The sequence below is a fragment of the Podarcis vaucheri genome (genome assembly GCF_965113315.1).
Source record: "Podarcis vaucheri genome assembly, chromosome: 17".
In the NCBI taxonomy this organism is placed as follows: Eukaryota; Metazoa; Chordata; class Lepidosauria; order Squamata; family Lacertidae; genus Podarcis; species Podarcis vaucheri.
This window is the reverse complement of record NC_138755.1, coordinates 4971610-4987234: the sequence shown is the minus strand read 5'-3', so window position 1 is coordinate 4987234 and position 15625 is coordinate 4971610. Positions and strand designations below refer to the sequence as shown.

At 43.9% G+C, this 15625-nt stretch overlaps 1 protein-coding gene across 2 annotated transcripts in view; it reads left to right on the top strand.

The window, feature by feature from the left end:
* The window catches only part of HUWE1 (HECT, UBA and WWE domain containing E3 ubiquitin protein ligase 1), a 95748-nt gene that overhangs the window by 30689 nt on the left and 49434 nt on the right, over window positions 1-15625 (top strand). For both annotated transcript variants that reach the window (XM_082205335.1, XM_082205336.1), the window contains exons 13-24: window positions 135-285; window positions 367-494; window positions 2265-2405; window positions 2586-2697; window positions 3728-3877; window positions 3971-4072; window positions 4932-5012; window positions 5229-5335; window positions 6884-7061; window positions 9482-9573; window positions 9776-9987; window positions 14738-14795. In XM_082205335.1, coding sequence (XP_082061461.1) covers window positions 135-285; window positions 367-494; window positions 2265-2405; window positions 2586-2697; window positions 3728-3877; window positions 3971-4072; window positions 4932-5012; window positions 5229-5335; window positions 6884-7061; window positions 9482-9573; window positions 9776-9987; window positions 14738-14795 — 1512 coding nt within the window. The remainder of the gene's footprint in view (window positions 1-134; window positions 286-366; window positions 495-2264; window positions 2406-2585; window positions 2698-3727; window positions 3878-3970; window positions 4073-4931; window positions 5013-5228; window positions 5336-6883; window positions 7062-9481; window positions 9574-9775; window positions 9988-14737; window positions 14796-15625) is intronic.

The window sequence follows — 15625 nt, the reverse complement described above, 5'->3', positions numbered from 1 at the left end:
TTTCCCTGGAGCTTGTCACTAGCTTATTCAGCTTCCTTTGATACTGACTGAATGTGTGGATATTTATAAATTATAGTATAGCACACGATTCTCCTCAGAGCTAAATCCCTAATCTCCCCATTTCTCATTGACAGGACATCAAAGCCGCCTCACTGAGGACGTTAACTTCCATTGTGCACTTGGAGAGGACTCCAAAACTCAGTAGTATTATTGATTGCACTGGAACTGCCTCCTACCACGGATTTTTGCCAGTCCTAGTCCGGAACTGTATACAGGCCATGATCGGCAAGTATTTCTAGATCTCACATGTACTTCGGTTGTATTCTGCTTGTTGTATTCTAATGGTGCTTCCTTCCCTCTTCCCAGATCCCTCCATGGAGCCATATCCACATCAGTTTGCCACAGCACTCTTCTCCTTCTTGTATCACCTGGCAAGCTATGATGCAGGAGGTGAAGCTCTAGTCTCCTGTGGCATGATGGAGGCCTTACTGAAGGTAATGTATGCTCAGAAGAATGAGTAAGGCAGCCAGTTCCAAAAAATTAGAGAACTGTTTGCTGGACTCCGGTCAGACAAAAATTGGACATGCACTTCTTTTGACTGTTGTCCAGAAAACTGGAGCACTGTTGTGTGTACAGATACCCTTTTCTGTCCCTTGCCTCCACATCTTGCTGCTGCTGTTCCCGTTAGACTACAGATGTTTGCCAATTTGTTTCTATTGAATTAAAACTGGTAAATCTTGAATGCCAGCCATAGGGAAGCCCAGTTTCTGGGCTGTTCAGGCCAAGAAACTATCTAAGAGTAAAAAAGATTGGCTCATAAGTATTGGAGCCTAAAGCATGCATGCATCTGTGTAACTGGTTTGTCTCAACTGAAATACCTGTTCTGTCAAGCCAAGCTCTGATTTAATAGCATTTGAGATTAGGCATAGTAGCTGCCCTTTGAAAAATCAAACTGCTTGGTGGCATTCCAGAGCATATAACCGTAGCCTAACTTTGCTGTTGTGACTTTAGTTGTTGTGTTCTGGTCCTCAGACCTCAAGAAGGACCTTATAGAACTAGAAAAGGGCAGTCAAAATGATCAGGGCACTGGAGACACACACACACACACACACACCCCTTTGAGGAAAAGTTACAACCTTGGGGTCTTTATTTTGAGGGGGCAAGGGGGAACATTATTGATTGAAAGATATAAAATTAAGTATGGTGTAGAGCAGGGATATCCAACTGGACAACAGGTCAATCCCCGAGTGATAGCGGTAGAACACATGTTCATTTTCCTCCGTGGGGGGGGAAAAGCATCCCCACGTGTGCTGTCATGACCTGGTGAGAGTCGATTGCCACTCGGCTGCCGCCGCTGCCCTGCTACATGGGTGTTTTGGAAGCCCCAGCCAGGAGGCTGCGACAAGTTAACTTGGGCAGGATCGCGGATCCCTGGCCATGCCAGTTTACTCATGTGATCAGGTGGCTGTAGACTGTTCCTGGCACTCGGCCTCTGGTTTCCCGCAACAGTGCGACTGGAGGGGAGTGGTCACAGGGACGAAGGCCCGTCTAAGCACCGTGTTGGAGATGAGGGGAGAGTGGTGCAGTGCTTAATGTTTTTAAAGCAATTTATGGTGTCCCCCCCAAAAAAACTCAACAAATTTGGCAATTTGGCCTGGCCCCCCTAAAAAAGCTCAACAACTTTGGTCGCGCCCCCCCCCCCCCATGGGCAGATCACTGCCAGTTTTTCAAGAAGTGAAAATCTGGACACAAAAGTTGTTACAAGTTGTTGAGCTTCCCTCCCCCCCATCCCTCCCCCAACACATGGGCTGCCACACACCTGGGTTTTCATGGACATTTTAACCAACTTTTGAAAATAGCGTTTGGTGCCTTTTCAGCGGATGAATCCTGACTTTGTCTGGGAAATTCCGAACTTATGGCACCCCTCTGGTTACTAGCAAAGATGGCCATATGTTAACCTCCTGTATGGAGGCAGCGTGCCTCTGAATACCAGTTGCTAGGGAATTTGAGAAGGGAAGAGTTAAGTTATATTGTGCCTAGGTCCTGCTTCACATTGAGGCATCTGGTTGGCCACTGTGAGAACTGAATGCTGGACTAGATGAACCATTTATCTGATGCAAGAGACTTCTTAGGCGTTTTCTTTCGAAATTCTGGATTCTCCCCAGTGTCAGTTGAAAATGGTGGGTTGTTGTACCCATGGGTTTATCACTTTTGTGGCTCCTGCATTCACACATTCTTGTCTGCTTTTACATCTTTCTTCACAGGTGATCAAGTTCTTAGGAGATGAACAGGACCAGATCACTTTTGTGACCAGAGCAGTCCGTGTGGTGGACTTAATCACAAACCTAGACATGGCAGCTTTCCAGTCTCATAGCGGCCTCTCTATCTTCATCTATAGACTAGAGGTAGCTGTGCTTTATTCTTGTGTCAGCTGCTATTCATTGCATACTCTTCATGTAGGCCTGACTTCAGAGTCATTGTTTATTTTTATTGCAGAGTTCACCATCACTGATACCAGTGATTCAGTTAACTCTACTCAGGTTGTTTTAAAGCTCTTTTTACATATAGGTCCCTTTGTGTTTTAGCATGAGGCAGACCTGTGTCGGAGGGAATGTCCCTTCGTAATAAAGCCAAAGATCCAGAGACCTGCTGCTACCACTACACAGGAGGGTGAAGAGATGGAGACAGACATAGAAGGTATCTCATAAGAGCTATTGGTTACTTTTACAGAGATGTTTATAGCTTACTGAACTAATAAATGTAGAGAGGAAAATCTACAGAAACGGTATCTGTTGATAGTATTGGATTTTATTTTAATTGCAACTTGATGTATTTCTGTTAGCTTTTATTACGTTTTAAAGATTTAATAATCCTATATTTTATAGAGCTATAGCTAAAATGTTACATGTTAGATACAGTTGGTATGCTCTATACCTTTCAAGAACTGGATTTTGAAATAAAATGCATTAAGTAGAATTGTGAGATGAAAGGTAAACTTCATGCATTCTTCATAGATGGCAGATTTGACATGCTTAGCCAGTTTTGTTGGGGTGTGTGGTTTGGCAGAGTTGGTTCAGCACTTTTTGAGTGTTGGGGGATCCTCTGGGATTTTTGCTTTAGAAAATGGGTGAGGTAGGGTGAGACAAGATAGAATTATACATGGTGTAGAGAGAATGAATAGGGAGACGTACTATTCGTCTGTTGCTCTGGGGCAGGTTAGGTTGTTGAGTTTTGAAAAATGATAATAAAGAAGTCATGCCTACTGTCATCTTGTGTCGGCAAAGAGAAGATACAGCTTCTAAATGAAAGATAGGGTATTCCAACAGCTATAGCTTTGCAGACATAGGGTGGAACTTGTGAAGGGCCTGTGCTAATATGTCTTACGCAGAGTACTGCATTTTTCGCTCTATAAGCCGCACCAGACCATAAGACGCACTTAGTTTTTGGAGGAGGAAAACAAGAAAAAAGATATTCTGAATCTCAGAAGCCAGAACAACAAGAGGGATCGCTGCGCAGCGAAAGCAGCAATCCCTCTTGCTGTTCTGGCTTCTGGGATAGCTGTGCAGCCTGCATTTGCTGCATAAGACGCACACACATTTCCCCTTACTTTTTAGGAGGGAAAAAGTGAGTCTTACAGAGCAAAAAATACTGTATATCCCTCCCTCCCCCGCGCCCACGCACAATTGAGTCCAATTATTTCCTTTAAAATATCTTTACATTTCTCTAGTTTCTGACGTAGCCATGGAGAGCAGCCCTGGGCCTTCCACCTCTGGAGAACATCGACAAGAAGTTGTGGTTGAAACAAGGGCCCCAAGTGCCATCACTCCTAGCAGTAGCAGCAGCAGCAGCACAAACATGGTAGTCTCACCCCGAAGTGGTATGTATTGACTTGTATAAAAGAGCTTTTGTTGTACCACTGGAGTGTTTGCCATTGATTGATTTCATTTTCTGGATTCCTTCTTTATTCCAGGAGTTCAGTGTATCCCTCAGCGAGCAGCACTTCTCAAGTCCATGTTGAACTTCTTGAAAAAGGCCATCCAGGACCCAGCTTTTTCAGATGGCATACGGCATGGTGAGAGACTGCCTTAGCATTTGGGCTAAGCCAGCAGTTCTTGAACCAGCTTTTCCCTTGATCATCTTCTCATAATGACAAGATGCTTGTCTCTTTGTGGTGTATAGTAGCCTGTAAATGCTGGTGGCTACACAACTAAAGGCAGGAATCTCCTGGGACGCTTCCATCCTCCTCCAGTTTGGTTCTACTTGGGCAACAGATCTCTATGAATTCATTAGCTTTCTTTTCTTTCTTTTTTTGTAAATATTTTTTATTAAATTTTACATCTCAGATGGTGAATGTTATGTTTGAATGGAAATCTGAGAACTCATTAGCTTTCTTTGGTGACTTTTGTATTTCTATCCTACACAGATGTAAAGGTGTGAAATGTCACACTAGACCTCTTTTTGGAAGTTGCTCTTGTTCTGTGGAATGAACTTCCCAGCAATAGTCACCAGTGTCTAATCTTGTGCAAAGCAAACCACAAAATGTGGAACTGGGGGTGGAATGTGACTTCCTTAGAATCCCAGTTTCATTGTTTAAACCCAGAAAAATTTGCTAGCCCATTATTGTAAAGATATGATTGGAACCGTGCAGAGAATAGTTACTGACATCCTTGGAAGCCAAATGAGTTGCTGAATAATATTTCTGGTGGTTTGGGGGTGGGGATTTAGTTGCGCTATGAAGCTCCTTGTCCTTTACCATTACTAGTAAAAACAGAATAAATTGTACAGAGTGAATATTTTGTACATTTCTGCATATTATAAAGGTGATAAAGTAAAACTTATTGGTGCAGCATTTTTAGTGGAAACTTTACTGAAAGTGCTTTATGTAATTACTGCATTATCCGTGCCTTATTCATTATGTCTCCTCCTTGCAGTGATGGATGGCTCTCTGCCTACCTCTCTGAAGCACATCATCAGCAATGCAGAGTACTATGGGCCATCACTCTTCTTGCTTGGTAAGTGTGTCTTTCATGCATAATAAATAATACGTTTCTTAGCTGGTTTCCCTGGACCACATCCCTCTTGATTTGCTTCCCAGGAGTGACAGCATCCTCTGGGAATGGGCCATTGTAATGGGAGGTGTCATCTCTCAGCCTAGCTGCGAAGTTGTCCTGCCTAGGAAGACCTGTACTGCTCAGTGACTCACCTCATTCTCTCTTCTCTCCTGACAGCCACTGAGGTGGTAACGGTCTTTGTATTCCAAGAGCCTTCGCTCCTATCCTCGCTACAGGACAATGGCCTAACAGATGTCATGCTGCATGCTCTCCTTATAAAAGATGTGAGTTTTATTATTTGTTCCTATAAAAGCCTCATATTGTTGGTTTTTATAATCTGGGAGCTGAAAGTCTTAGTAATTTTTACACTTCCCATTTTGCATTCCAGCAGTTGCTAATTTCTGGCACTGCAATCTAATTCATTTTGTAAATGAATATACTTGATAAAAGCATTTCATATAGTTCATGTTAAGTCTACTGTGCTGGCCCATTTAGGGGTTCATGGCACAGTTGGAATTGCACTTGTGCTACTTTTTCGACATATCTCCTCAGCTACTCTTTTATTCTGCTCAAATGGAGGGTGAATGTGGAAATACGTGGATTTACCGTATTTTTCGCCCTATAGGACGCACTTTTCCCCCTCCAAAAATGAAGGGGAAATGTGTGTGCATCCTATGGGGCGAATGCAGGCTTTCGCTGAAGCTTGGAGAGCGAGAGGGGTCGGTGCGCACCGACCCCTCTCGCTCTCCAGGCTTCAGGAAGCTATCCGTAAGCCTGGGGAGCCCATGGGAGTTCCTGCAGGGCTCCCTAGGCTGCGGATAGCAGCCTGCTTGCCCGGAGCGCGGGGCGCACTGAAGCAGAGCGCCCCACGCTTCGGGCAGATATCCGCAACCTAGGGAGCCCTGCGGGAGTTCCCGTGGCGGGGGGGGGGAATAATTTTTTTTCTTTATTCCCCCCCCCCAAAAAAAAACCTAGGTGCGTCCTATGGGCCGGTGCATCTTATAGGGTGAAAAATACGTCCCATTTCGTCTTTCCACTTTATTTACACTCCTGCTCAGTCAGTTCACTCTACCATTTCTTTCCAATTTCCACCTTTGAATCTCTGCTTTCCTGTTTATATTGTTTTCTCTCAACGTAGTCCCTTGAAACTACTATTTTTCTCTCAAGTCATTCAACTCAGTTAAGAGAGTTCTCTGGCTCCTATACATAAGAATGGGTTCCCCATTCCACATAAAAATTCCTCTTTTCCCACATTGCTTTTATGCCATATCTCACTGCATTTTGTAACGTTAGGCCAAAGGTGAGCAGATGGTTGATCAGGATCTGCTGGCAGATTTGTGTGATAAGAAGCAGATTGGAAAAAGGTTCCGACTCCCAGTTCATTAAGAATAGCAGCAACAAATTGTCTTTTCCATGTAAATCAGGTACTGGGGGGAAATTCCTAGGCTCAGAATGTGCTTGGAGGCAAACTTCTTTTCAGAATTTCAAGACCTTCCATGGAGTAGCCATGATTATGTGTGTCTCCTCTTTCTCCAAACAGCTCAAGGCGACTGACCTTGTGTTATCCTTGTGAGATAGGCGAGGCTGAGGGTTTTGACTGGCCCAAGTTCATTCAGGGATTCTCATGGTCTCCATCTGCTAAACAACTTTGCTCCATTAGATAAACAACTTTTATCTACAAGGACACGTAGCTAGAACTAAAAAAGCAAAGTAGATCTGACAAGCCTGAAGTCTCACCACCCTTGTGTTAGGCCTCATTTGCATCAAATAATCGTTTATAAAGAAATGTTACTTTTATAGCTCAAGTGCAACTTTGTGACCTCTCCTGACAGGTCCCAGCCACACGGGAAGTTCTGGGCTCCCTTCCTAATGTCTTCAGTGCCCTGTGCCTGAATGCCCGGGGCCTCCAATCCTTCGTTCAGTGTCAGCCTTTTGAACGCCTCTTCAAAGTGTTGCTCTCACCAGACTACCTCCCAGCAATGAGGAGGCGTCGCAGTTCAGATCCACTTGGTGAGTATCTTCCGGGGTCCATTTGTGTTGGGCATTTCTCCCTACTTGTCACCATCCTGTGGTCCAGATAAAAAGGTAAAGGTAAAGGTATCCCTGCCCGTATGGGCCAGTTGTGTCCGACTCTGGGGTTGCGCGCCCATCTCGCTTAAGAGGCCAGGGGCCAGCGCTGTCCGAGGACACTTCCGGGTCACGTGGCCAGCGTGACAAGCTGCATCTGGCGAGCCAGCGCAGCACACGGAAACACGGTTTACCTTCCTGCTAGTAAGTGGTCCCTATTTATCTACTTGCACCCGGGGGTGCTTTCGAACTGCTAGGTTGGCAGGTGCTGGGACCGAGCAACGGGAGCGCACCCCGCCGCGGGGATTCGAACCGCCGACCTGACGATCGGCAAGTCCTAGGCGCTGAGGTTTTACCCACAGCGCCACCCGCGTCCCGTGGTCCAGATAGCCATCTTCAAATATATTAAGGGCTGTCACATGGAAGAGGGAAAAGTTTGTTTTATCCTGCTCCCTGGAGACAACTAGAGGGGGTCCCCCCATTTTAACTTTTGGAAATCGTTTTGAATTTTACTATTATCCAGTCTAATTAACAAATTAATCCTAGTGTTTTATGGCTCATATGTCGGCTCTGTTCCTAGGTGAAATTCTTATAAAGTGAACTGTTAACAACCTGTGATGAGGAATTCCCCATTTCCCTTTTGAAAACAAGCTTCTATTGTTCACCATTTCTAATGATTAAGTTGAATGGAAGTGCAGTTTTTCTGCCTCAGAATCCTACTTTCCTGATGGCTTAATACAGCACCCAATGTTGTGCTGCTTGTGGTGTTTTAACACGTGAATGTGCAGCTTTCCACCTGGCATCTTTGTCTTCGCAGTGGGTGATCTTGTAATCACGGCCAGAAATTGTACTAGCAGCAAACAAAATGAGATGGCTATGAATCTGAAAGGTTTCATTCCATCATTGATGGAGCCTTAGAAATGTAATGTATTTGGCATACTTTTATCAGTTACAGTAAGAGTTGCCAATCCTTACTATTATTATTATTATTATTATTATTATTATTATTAGGAATAAAATTTTATTAGTTTTCAATTACAGTCCGATAATAGCCTCATTATAGCAATACCAATTTATAATACAATTATTAATACCAATCATTCAAGTACTGAATTATATAATTTAAAGTGGCCCCTGCATGCTTGATTTGATGATTTGATAATTTTCTTTATTTCTGCTTTCCAAAATCTTTTTAGTGTCAATTGCATTCTGGTTATAATAATAATCCCTTATACAACATCTGCAATATTAATAACTCTAATCGTGTTGATACATTAAATGATTTTTAAATTTCAAGTGATGATCGCCAGCCATATCCTTGTTCTTGTGTGTGGCAGTGTTCAGAATGGAGGGAAGGATGGGTGTCGAATGCTGGCATCCAGTGAAATATGGGCATGTTTAAGGAATGTGTTCTGTGTAGAAGAGGCTGAGCATGTATAAACAGAAAGTGAACAGAAGGAACATATACTACTCGGGCTGCCGTGGTTGCGTAGAAAAATAGATTCTTTTGACCTGTGGGGACCCATATCTGATTCTTAAAAAGAAATGCAACCGCACTCAATCTTGAATTAGTAGCATACCCAGCCAACGGTGCTTCCATCTTGTTTGGGCAGCTTGTTTACTCACATCCAGTTCATCATGGACCTTAGACACCAGTTCGGAACCTTAGTTAACTCGTTGAAAGCAGATGTAAAGGAGAGATAGCATTGAGTGTCCAAAATCTCCAGACAGTTTTGTGTAGCTTGAACCTTGTGGCATTCTGCGCGTGGAAGGCCTGTGGATGGAACAATAACTCCACCTGCCACCTTTGTAGACCCAACTTGCAAGAAGGAGAGACCACAGTATGTCTCCTCTTTGCTCCAAACACAAGAGGCAATCCAGAAGCATATCAGGGGATCTTAGAGAATAAACAAGATCTTATTCTCACTTTCCATCTCCTATCTATGCTCACCCACAGTTTATAATAAAGACATTCGTGCCTGAAGATTAAACACCACATGTAGAAGTTGGTATTCTTGAAAATATTATGCTAACTTTTTATGAAAGCAAGTTCCAGGCTTATGGATTTGGAGATTAATAGGTGGAAAACTCACACAGTGTCTGCAAGAGATGCAAGAGAGTCATACCTAGAAATTAGCTGTTACTCCCATCTGGCCTTCTGTTATTTTCCCTTATACTTTGTTTCCCTTTCATGCAACACTGAACCTTTTTTTTTTTTTTAACTTTCATTAGAACATTGAGTTATGTAGACTAAGAGGACAAAAATAAATTGTTACTTACTTGACTGGGCTGGTTTATGCCAAGTACCACAGTCCTTTATAGCTTAAATCTAATTTGCTCCCCTTTCCGGGTGTTCATTCTAGGGGACACTGCTTCCAATCTTGGAAGTGCTGTGGATGAGCTCATGAGGCACCAGCCCACACTCAAAACAGATGCTACTACAGCCATAATTAAGGTAGGAAACAGAACAGAATGGTTCCTATGCTGTTTGTGTCTCTATCTTGTCAACCTCCCAAGTTGTGCACCTAGATGTTGCCTCTTTTACACTGTTTTTTCCTGAATGCAGTCTTATTTGGAGAATAACACCCCATACTGGTATTCTGGAAGTCCTAACAAGAACCTGTTCCATGCCAACATGCTTGTTCACTGTTCTGCAGTTACTAGAAGAAATCTGCAATCTGGGCCGAGACCCTAAATACATCTGCCAGAAGCCCTCCATTCAGAAGGCTGATGGAACAGCCACTGCTCCACCACCTCGCTCAACTCATGCAGCAGAGGAGGCCTCCAGTGAGGATGAAGAAGAGGAAGAGGTGCAAGCTATGCAGAGTTTCAATGCCACGCAGCAGAGTGAGGCAGAATCCAGCCAGCAGTGAGTAGCTGAGGCTAAAAATAACATACAGCAATCCTGTGAATGGTGGCTTGCTGCAAAGTCTAGCCTGCACTTGCTTTCTGATCAGTTTTTAAAGCTGCTTGAAAACAACCTGTATTTGAGGGTAGGGTGGGGGGGGGCTTGGCAAAACAACTGGGCTGCCCTTCATGTTTAGGAAGAGCACGGTGATGGTTCAAAGAACCCATTAAGTTAATTCCATGAATCCAATGGGGTCTTGTTTTTCTTCAGTGGCAATCCAACATGCCACGTGGCAATTAGTTTTGAAACGGAGAGTTTCAGAGCAGCTGGAGCCGGCACGGGGTGTGTTGGGACGGGTAAGCTATACAAAAGTTACATCCCACTGGATTAGCAGAGGCTCTCTGAGTAAGCCGAAGCAACTCTCTGGATCCTAGTCAACGTGCTTCACATAACTGTCAAGGTTGCTGCATATAGCAGAAAATGTACTTGGGCAGCTGTTACCCATGTTGACTGGCAAGTACATTGTACACAGCAGAAAATGCATTTGCATAGCTCTTCGTGTGTTAGCAAAGCATGCATTTTCCTGTGTGCTATGATCACTACATTGAGGGAAAAGCAGAATTTGAGGCAACTCATTTAGTGACGTGTACTGTTGCAAAAAAGAAAAAAACCCTTCATAAGAGTAAAGTTTGATTCCTTTGAGCATTTTTGGTAGAGACTGTTTGAGAAATGGTGCATTTGTTTGAGTGTATGTTGACTTGTCTTGCTGTTCATGCCTGCCTTGTGGTTTTGAATCAAGACCGGATAAGACCATGGTCATTTTACTGTTTAGCATTATTGTGATATTGACCCTTCAATACAAGGTTGCTAACATTTAATACCTGTTTGGTATTGAAGCAGGCCACAGATTCACAAAAAACACTTTAGATTCATGGTTTGCATTTGTTTATTTAGAAGGTTTACAGTGCCACACAATGAACAGAGTATCTAGGCAGTGAACATAATATAGCCAGTGAATGGTAGAATGGGCTTCTGGATTTATAGCCCTGAGATGTGATTGAAGTGATATATTACACCAGGGGGTCAGCAACCTTTTTCAGCCATGGGCCGATCCACCGTCCCTCAGACCATATGGTGTGCCGGACTATATTTTGAAGAAAAAAATGAACAAATTCCTATGCCCCACAAATAACCCAGAAATGCATTTTAAATAAAAGGACACATTCTACCCATGTAAAAACACACTGATTCCAGGACCATCCGTGGGCCGGATTGAGAAGGCGATTGGGCTGCATCTGGCCCACGGGCCTTAGGTTGCCTACCCCTGTATTATACAAAGCACAATTCTAAGAAAAGAGGGTGGGTGAGGTGAAGCTGTTATAAAGATCACTTGGACCACAGCAGAACCCAGAGGTGGGTTTCAGTCAAAGTGGTACTGTTAGCTTTTCTTTCTTGTTTCTGGAAGCTGATTCTTCACTTACCTATTTCCTGCCTTACATACATTTTACTCAGAAGTAAGCAGCACTGGCTTTCAGAGAAATTCATTTGCAAGTGAGAGTGGGTGGGAATATTTAATTTCCTCCTCTCAGTTCCATTCTATGCTGTGCAGGTGTAATCTTCCTGCTCTCCTGGCAGGCTTAATTTTTCTCTGGGGAATGTGCTCATAATTCTATTGGCTTGTGACTAGGAGAAATTGGCTTTTGTGAGCTTATGGGTAGGGTTGGCATGCCAGTCAATTGACAGATTAGACATTATAAATTTGCTATCTGTTATCATTTGACCACAATCACATACCTCATCAAGCCACAATGGTTGAACTTACTAGCTGCCTAATTAGCACAACTGCATTAAAAACCTACTTTTTAGTTGGTTGCTGTTGCTATACTTTATTTGGGATTTTATTTCATTATGTAGTCATAGATTGATCCTGGTGTTCGGGATAAAAGCTAGAGAACAGTTCAGCGAATTCACATTTCAAATGATTGAAAGTTATAATTCACTACAGTTCTTTTTGTTTTAAATATGGTAGTAACTTTATTATTTCATTAACAGATAATTTTGTTTTTGTAATTAGTATAAATATAAAATATGTTTATCTTTCTGTTTTTGTTCTAATTAATACTTTCACAGTTAACCACTATTTGGTCAGTTGACTAAATCTTTTTTTTGATCGTTCAGATGACCAAACCTATCTGCAAGTGCTTTCTAAAGATTGCATCAACACAGAGTACTCATTTCTTTGGAGAAACTCCCAAATTATAACTTACCAAGGACCACAACGTGGCTGGATCTTTTCAAACCTTGATAAACCTGCTTAATCCCACCACTGGGCTTTCAGGTTGGCCATGTGACTAAAACATGACAGGAAGGAGCTGCTGTGAGCCTTGGGCTTGTGTTCTTCCTCTCACCTCAGAGGACACCTACAGGGTTTAGTTTCACTTCCACAAAACCTGACTTATTACATATAAATCAGAGATTGTGATTTTTAAAAACCTGTTCTGTGTAAACCAGCCAACCTCAAACCATGGACTGTGAAACTGTCTTATTTAACTAGCCCAGGGCGTGGGAAACCTGTGGCCCTCCAGATGTTATAGGACTCCGTCAACCTCAGGTAGCATGGCCCAGTGGTCGGGTATGATAGGGGCTGGTGTGCAGCAACATGTAATGCAACCACAGGTTCCTCAATCCTGTTTTTACACAGGTTCCTCATTCCTGTTTTTACACAGGTTCCTCATTCCTGTTTTACACCATGATACCTGGTTCATAGGACATGATAAGCCAGGTTTTGTGGAAAGTGAAACTAAATTCTCCCAGCCATGTAGTAAGTGGTGTGTGAATTGTGTTTCCCCTCCTAAATGTGGTAGAACCCTAGAAACATGATGCTTCCAGGTACCTTCTGTTTTTACTAGAGTTTTATGTTTGATTGTTTTACAGAGAAGAGACTTGGGCTGTGGTCTTTTGCAGACTTACAAGGGAGTGAGAACAATTTTACTCAGTAGAACATACACTATAAGTAAACATTCATAGGATCAGTCTGCTTTCTTTAGCTCTGCCTCATGATTGTGTAGATGCTGAGGAATAATTTTTATCACTAAAATGTGTTTCTGGTGACTAGTATTCTGTACTTAATGTGTTTTGTTGTGAGTATGACATAGATTGAGGAAAGTCTGTAGCTGAGCTCGTGAAATCTAGTCTGATGACTGTTTACAGGTAGAATGCTGAGATCTTGGCAAAACCGGTTATAGAGAAGGTCCCTGAGCCAATACATATTTCATCGAACTGGTTTTGAGCAATGATTGCATTAGTTCTTGGGACAAGGAGCCCCCTGTTGCACTAGCAAAGGGCAGGATTACATTTGGGGTGGATGGAGGGTCGCCTTGAACATTTTTGGCATAGTTTTGCTTGCTCCCTGGCACCCTGATCCCAGCTGCGCTGAAGGCCTTACTCAGAGACTCTTGGCTCTGCAATGCTTTGGCAAGCTCTGCAGCAGCTTCTGAGTGCCTGCCAGCTGTTTCTTTGTAAACTTCTGAACTCTGAAGTTTCCTGTCTATGGGGTTTCTTAACCCCATAAACTCCTGGCTATGTGGTACTTTGTATGTGTGCCATATGCTGGGTAATGCCGCGGGGGAAATGAGAGAGGAGTAGTTGCGGTCCTGCATTGAGAGCCTGCTGGCCCCGAGATGGCATGATGGGGTGGGTGGAGGAAGAATGTTCAGGCACTGGGAAAAAGTTTGCCCTGGCAGTTCTGGTTTATAGGGAGTTTTCTGGCTTAAGAAGCTCTGGATCCAGTTGTTTGCTGGCTTGAGGATCCTTGTTTAGAGTAGACTGTTTTGAATTAAGCATTTGTTTCTTTGTATTGCCTTAGTTGAGAACAGACCTGTGTGCGTGGCGGTTTAGAAACAGTTAAACTTCCTTCTAGTTTCAGGGAGGCAGCCATGTTTCTTCTGGCCAAACTTGCAGGGCCGGATTTCCTTTTGGCTTGCTTGCTGCCATGTGGCAGGTGCCTGGTGCAGACTGGAGAGGTCCCAGTATCCTCCACTTTTCTCCCCCCCCCCCCGCCCATCCACCCCAAGCATTTTGCCTGGCCCCTCCTTGCCTGTGTCAGACTTCTCTTTCTTCTGTTCCTTCTCCGACCAAACCTTGCACCGAGCATGCTCTTTACGTCACTGCCCAACTGTTCCCTCCCCTCCTTCTCCTCCTCCCCAGCTCCATTTTGCTGCAGAACCCCATGGCGCCTGGCAGTCGACCATTCATGGCCCCTGCCACATTCCCATCTTTAATCCAATTTGAGGCCAGCAGCCAAGATGGGCAGCACAGTTATCCCCCTCCTTTTGCCTTTTTCTGGTGTCTCCTCAATGCTGGTATCTTTTGTCACCATGATGCATTCTGGACTGCTTCAGGCGCGGTTTTGCCGCAGTCCTGGCGCAGGGCTGCCCTCTGGAATTTTTGTTGTTGTTGGAAGAGAACGATGGTACTTCTGTTCTCCCAGTTTATCTTTTTGGGAAACCTTAATAGGAGACAGCTTTGCATAAAACCTGGGATGTGGGAGCTGGATATTGCACGTCTAGGACTAAGAAAGGTGAGCAAAAAATTTGATAGTGTCTTTCGTGCGGTTGCCCTCTGATAAATTTGATTGGGAGCTGGGGGAGAATACTGTAAGGGGACCGCAAGCTGAGCAGCTAGCTCACATATATACAACCCAAAATCGAGTGTCTGGAGGCCTGTATTGAACAATATGGTTGCAGTAATGGGCTTTTTTCCCCCCCTCTAGGGTGGTCGGGACAGAAGAACGGATACCAATCCCACTCATGGACTACATCCTTAATGTGGTAAGTTCTCTATTAGTGGGTGGTCCTTGAGGGATACCTTGGCAGGATTGGCTTCAGTGTGTCTAGGGCAGGGGTCAGCAAGGTTTAACTTGCCTGGGCCAGATGGGTCCCACGGAGATCCCTCTGTGGGCCGGATTGCGCGCCCATGTGAGCTTACGCCCCCATGATTTTCGGTGTCTGCGCACGTGCAGACGCAGTATTCGGTGCCGCGGAAGCGAGTCCCCACGCTGCACCAGTTTAGCGCAGCACGTGAGCAGGCAGCTAAGTTTGGCGGCAACTCATGGGCCGGTCAAACGACCTCCGTGGGCCACTTCCAGCCCATGGGCCTTAAGTTGCTGACCCCTGGTCTAGGGAGATATTCAGGCATCCCCAGCTCTTTTGGTTGACACCTTTTTTGTCTCCAGCCTCACATGCCATGTTGTTAGAATGAATTTGTATGGCTCTTGTAGCCACAGTTTTGTCACTCAGTAATGCTTCCTGAACTTGCTTGGTGTTGGTCTTATTTAAAGACACAAATACATGTTCAAAATAGCAATATTTTATCATTTTTTCCCCAGCTATAGAATTATTTTAAGAGGTAGGAGTTTGAGCATGTAATATTCACTTTCTTAACATATCAGTTAAATAAAAAAAAGATACTGCAGGTTTGCTGATTATCTGCAGAGAGAGTGTGGTTTCCTTTTAATTAAACCTGGAATGTCAAAGTAAACTTTGCTTTACTGATTGCTTTTTTTGGAGCAGCTAGCCTTGGAGCCCATCTATCACAGGGTTGTGAGGATATTGGACCAAGAAAACACTCCTTCTTTGGCTTTACGTAGTTGCCTCTTGAA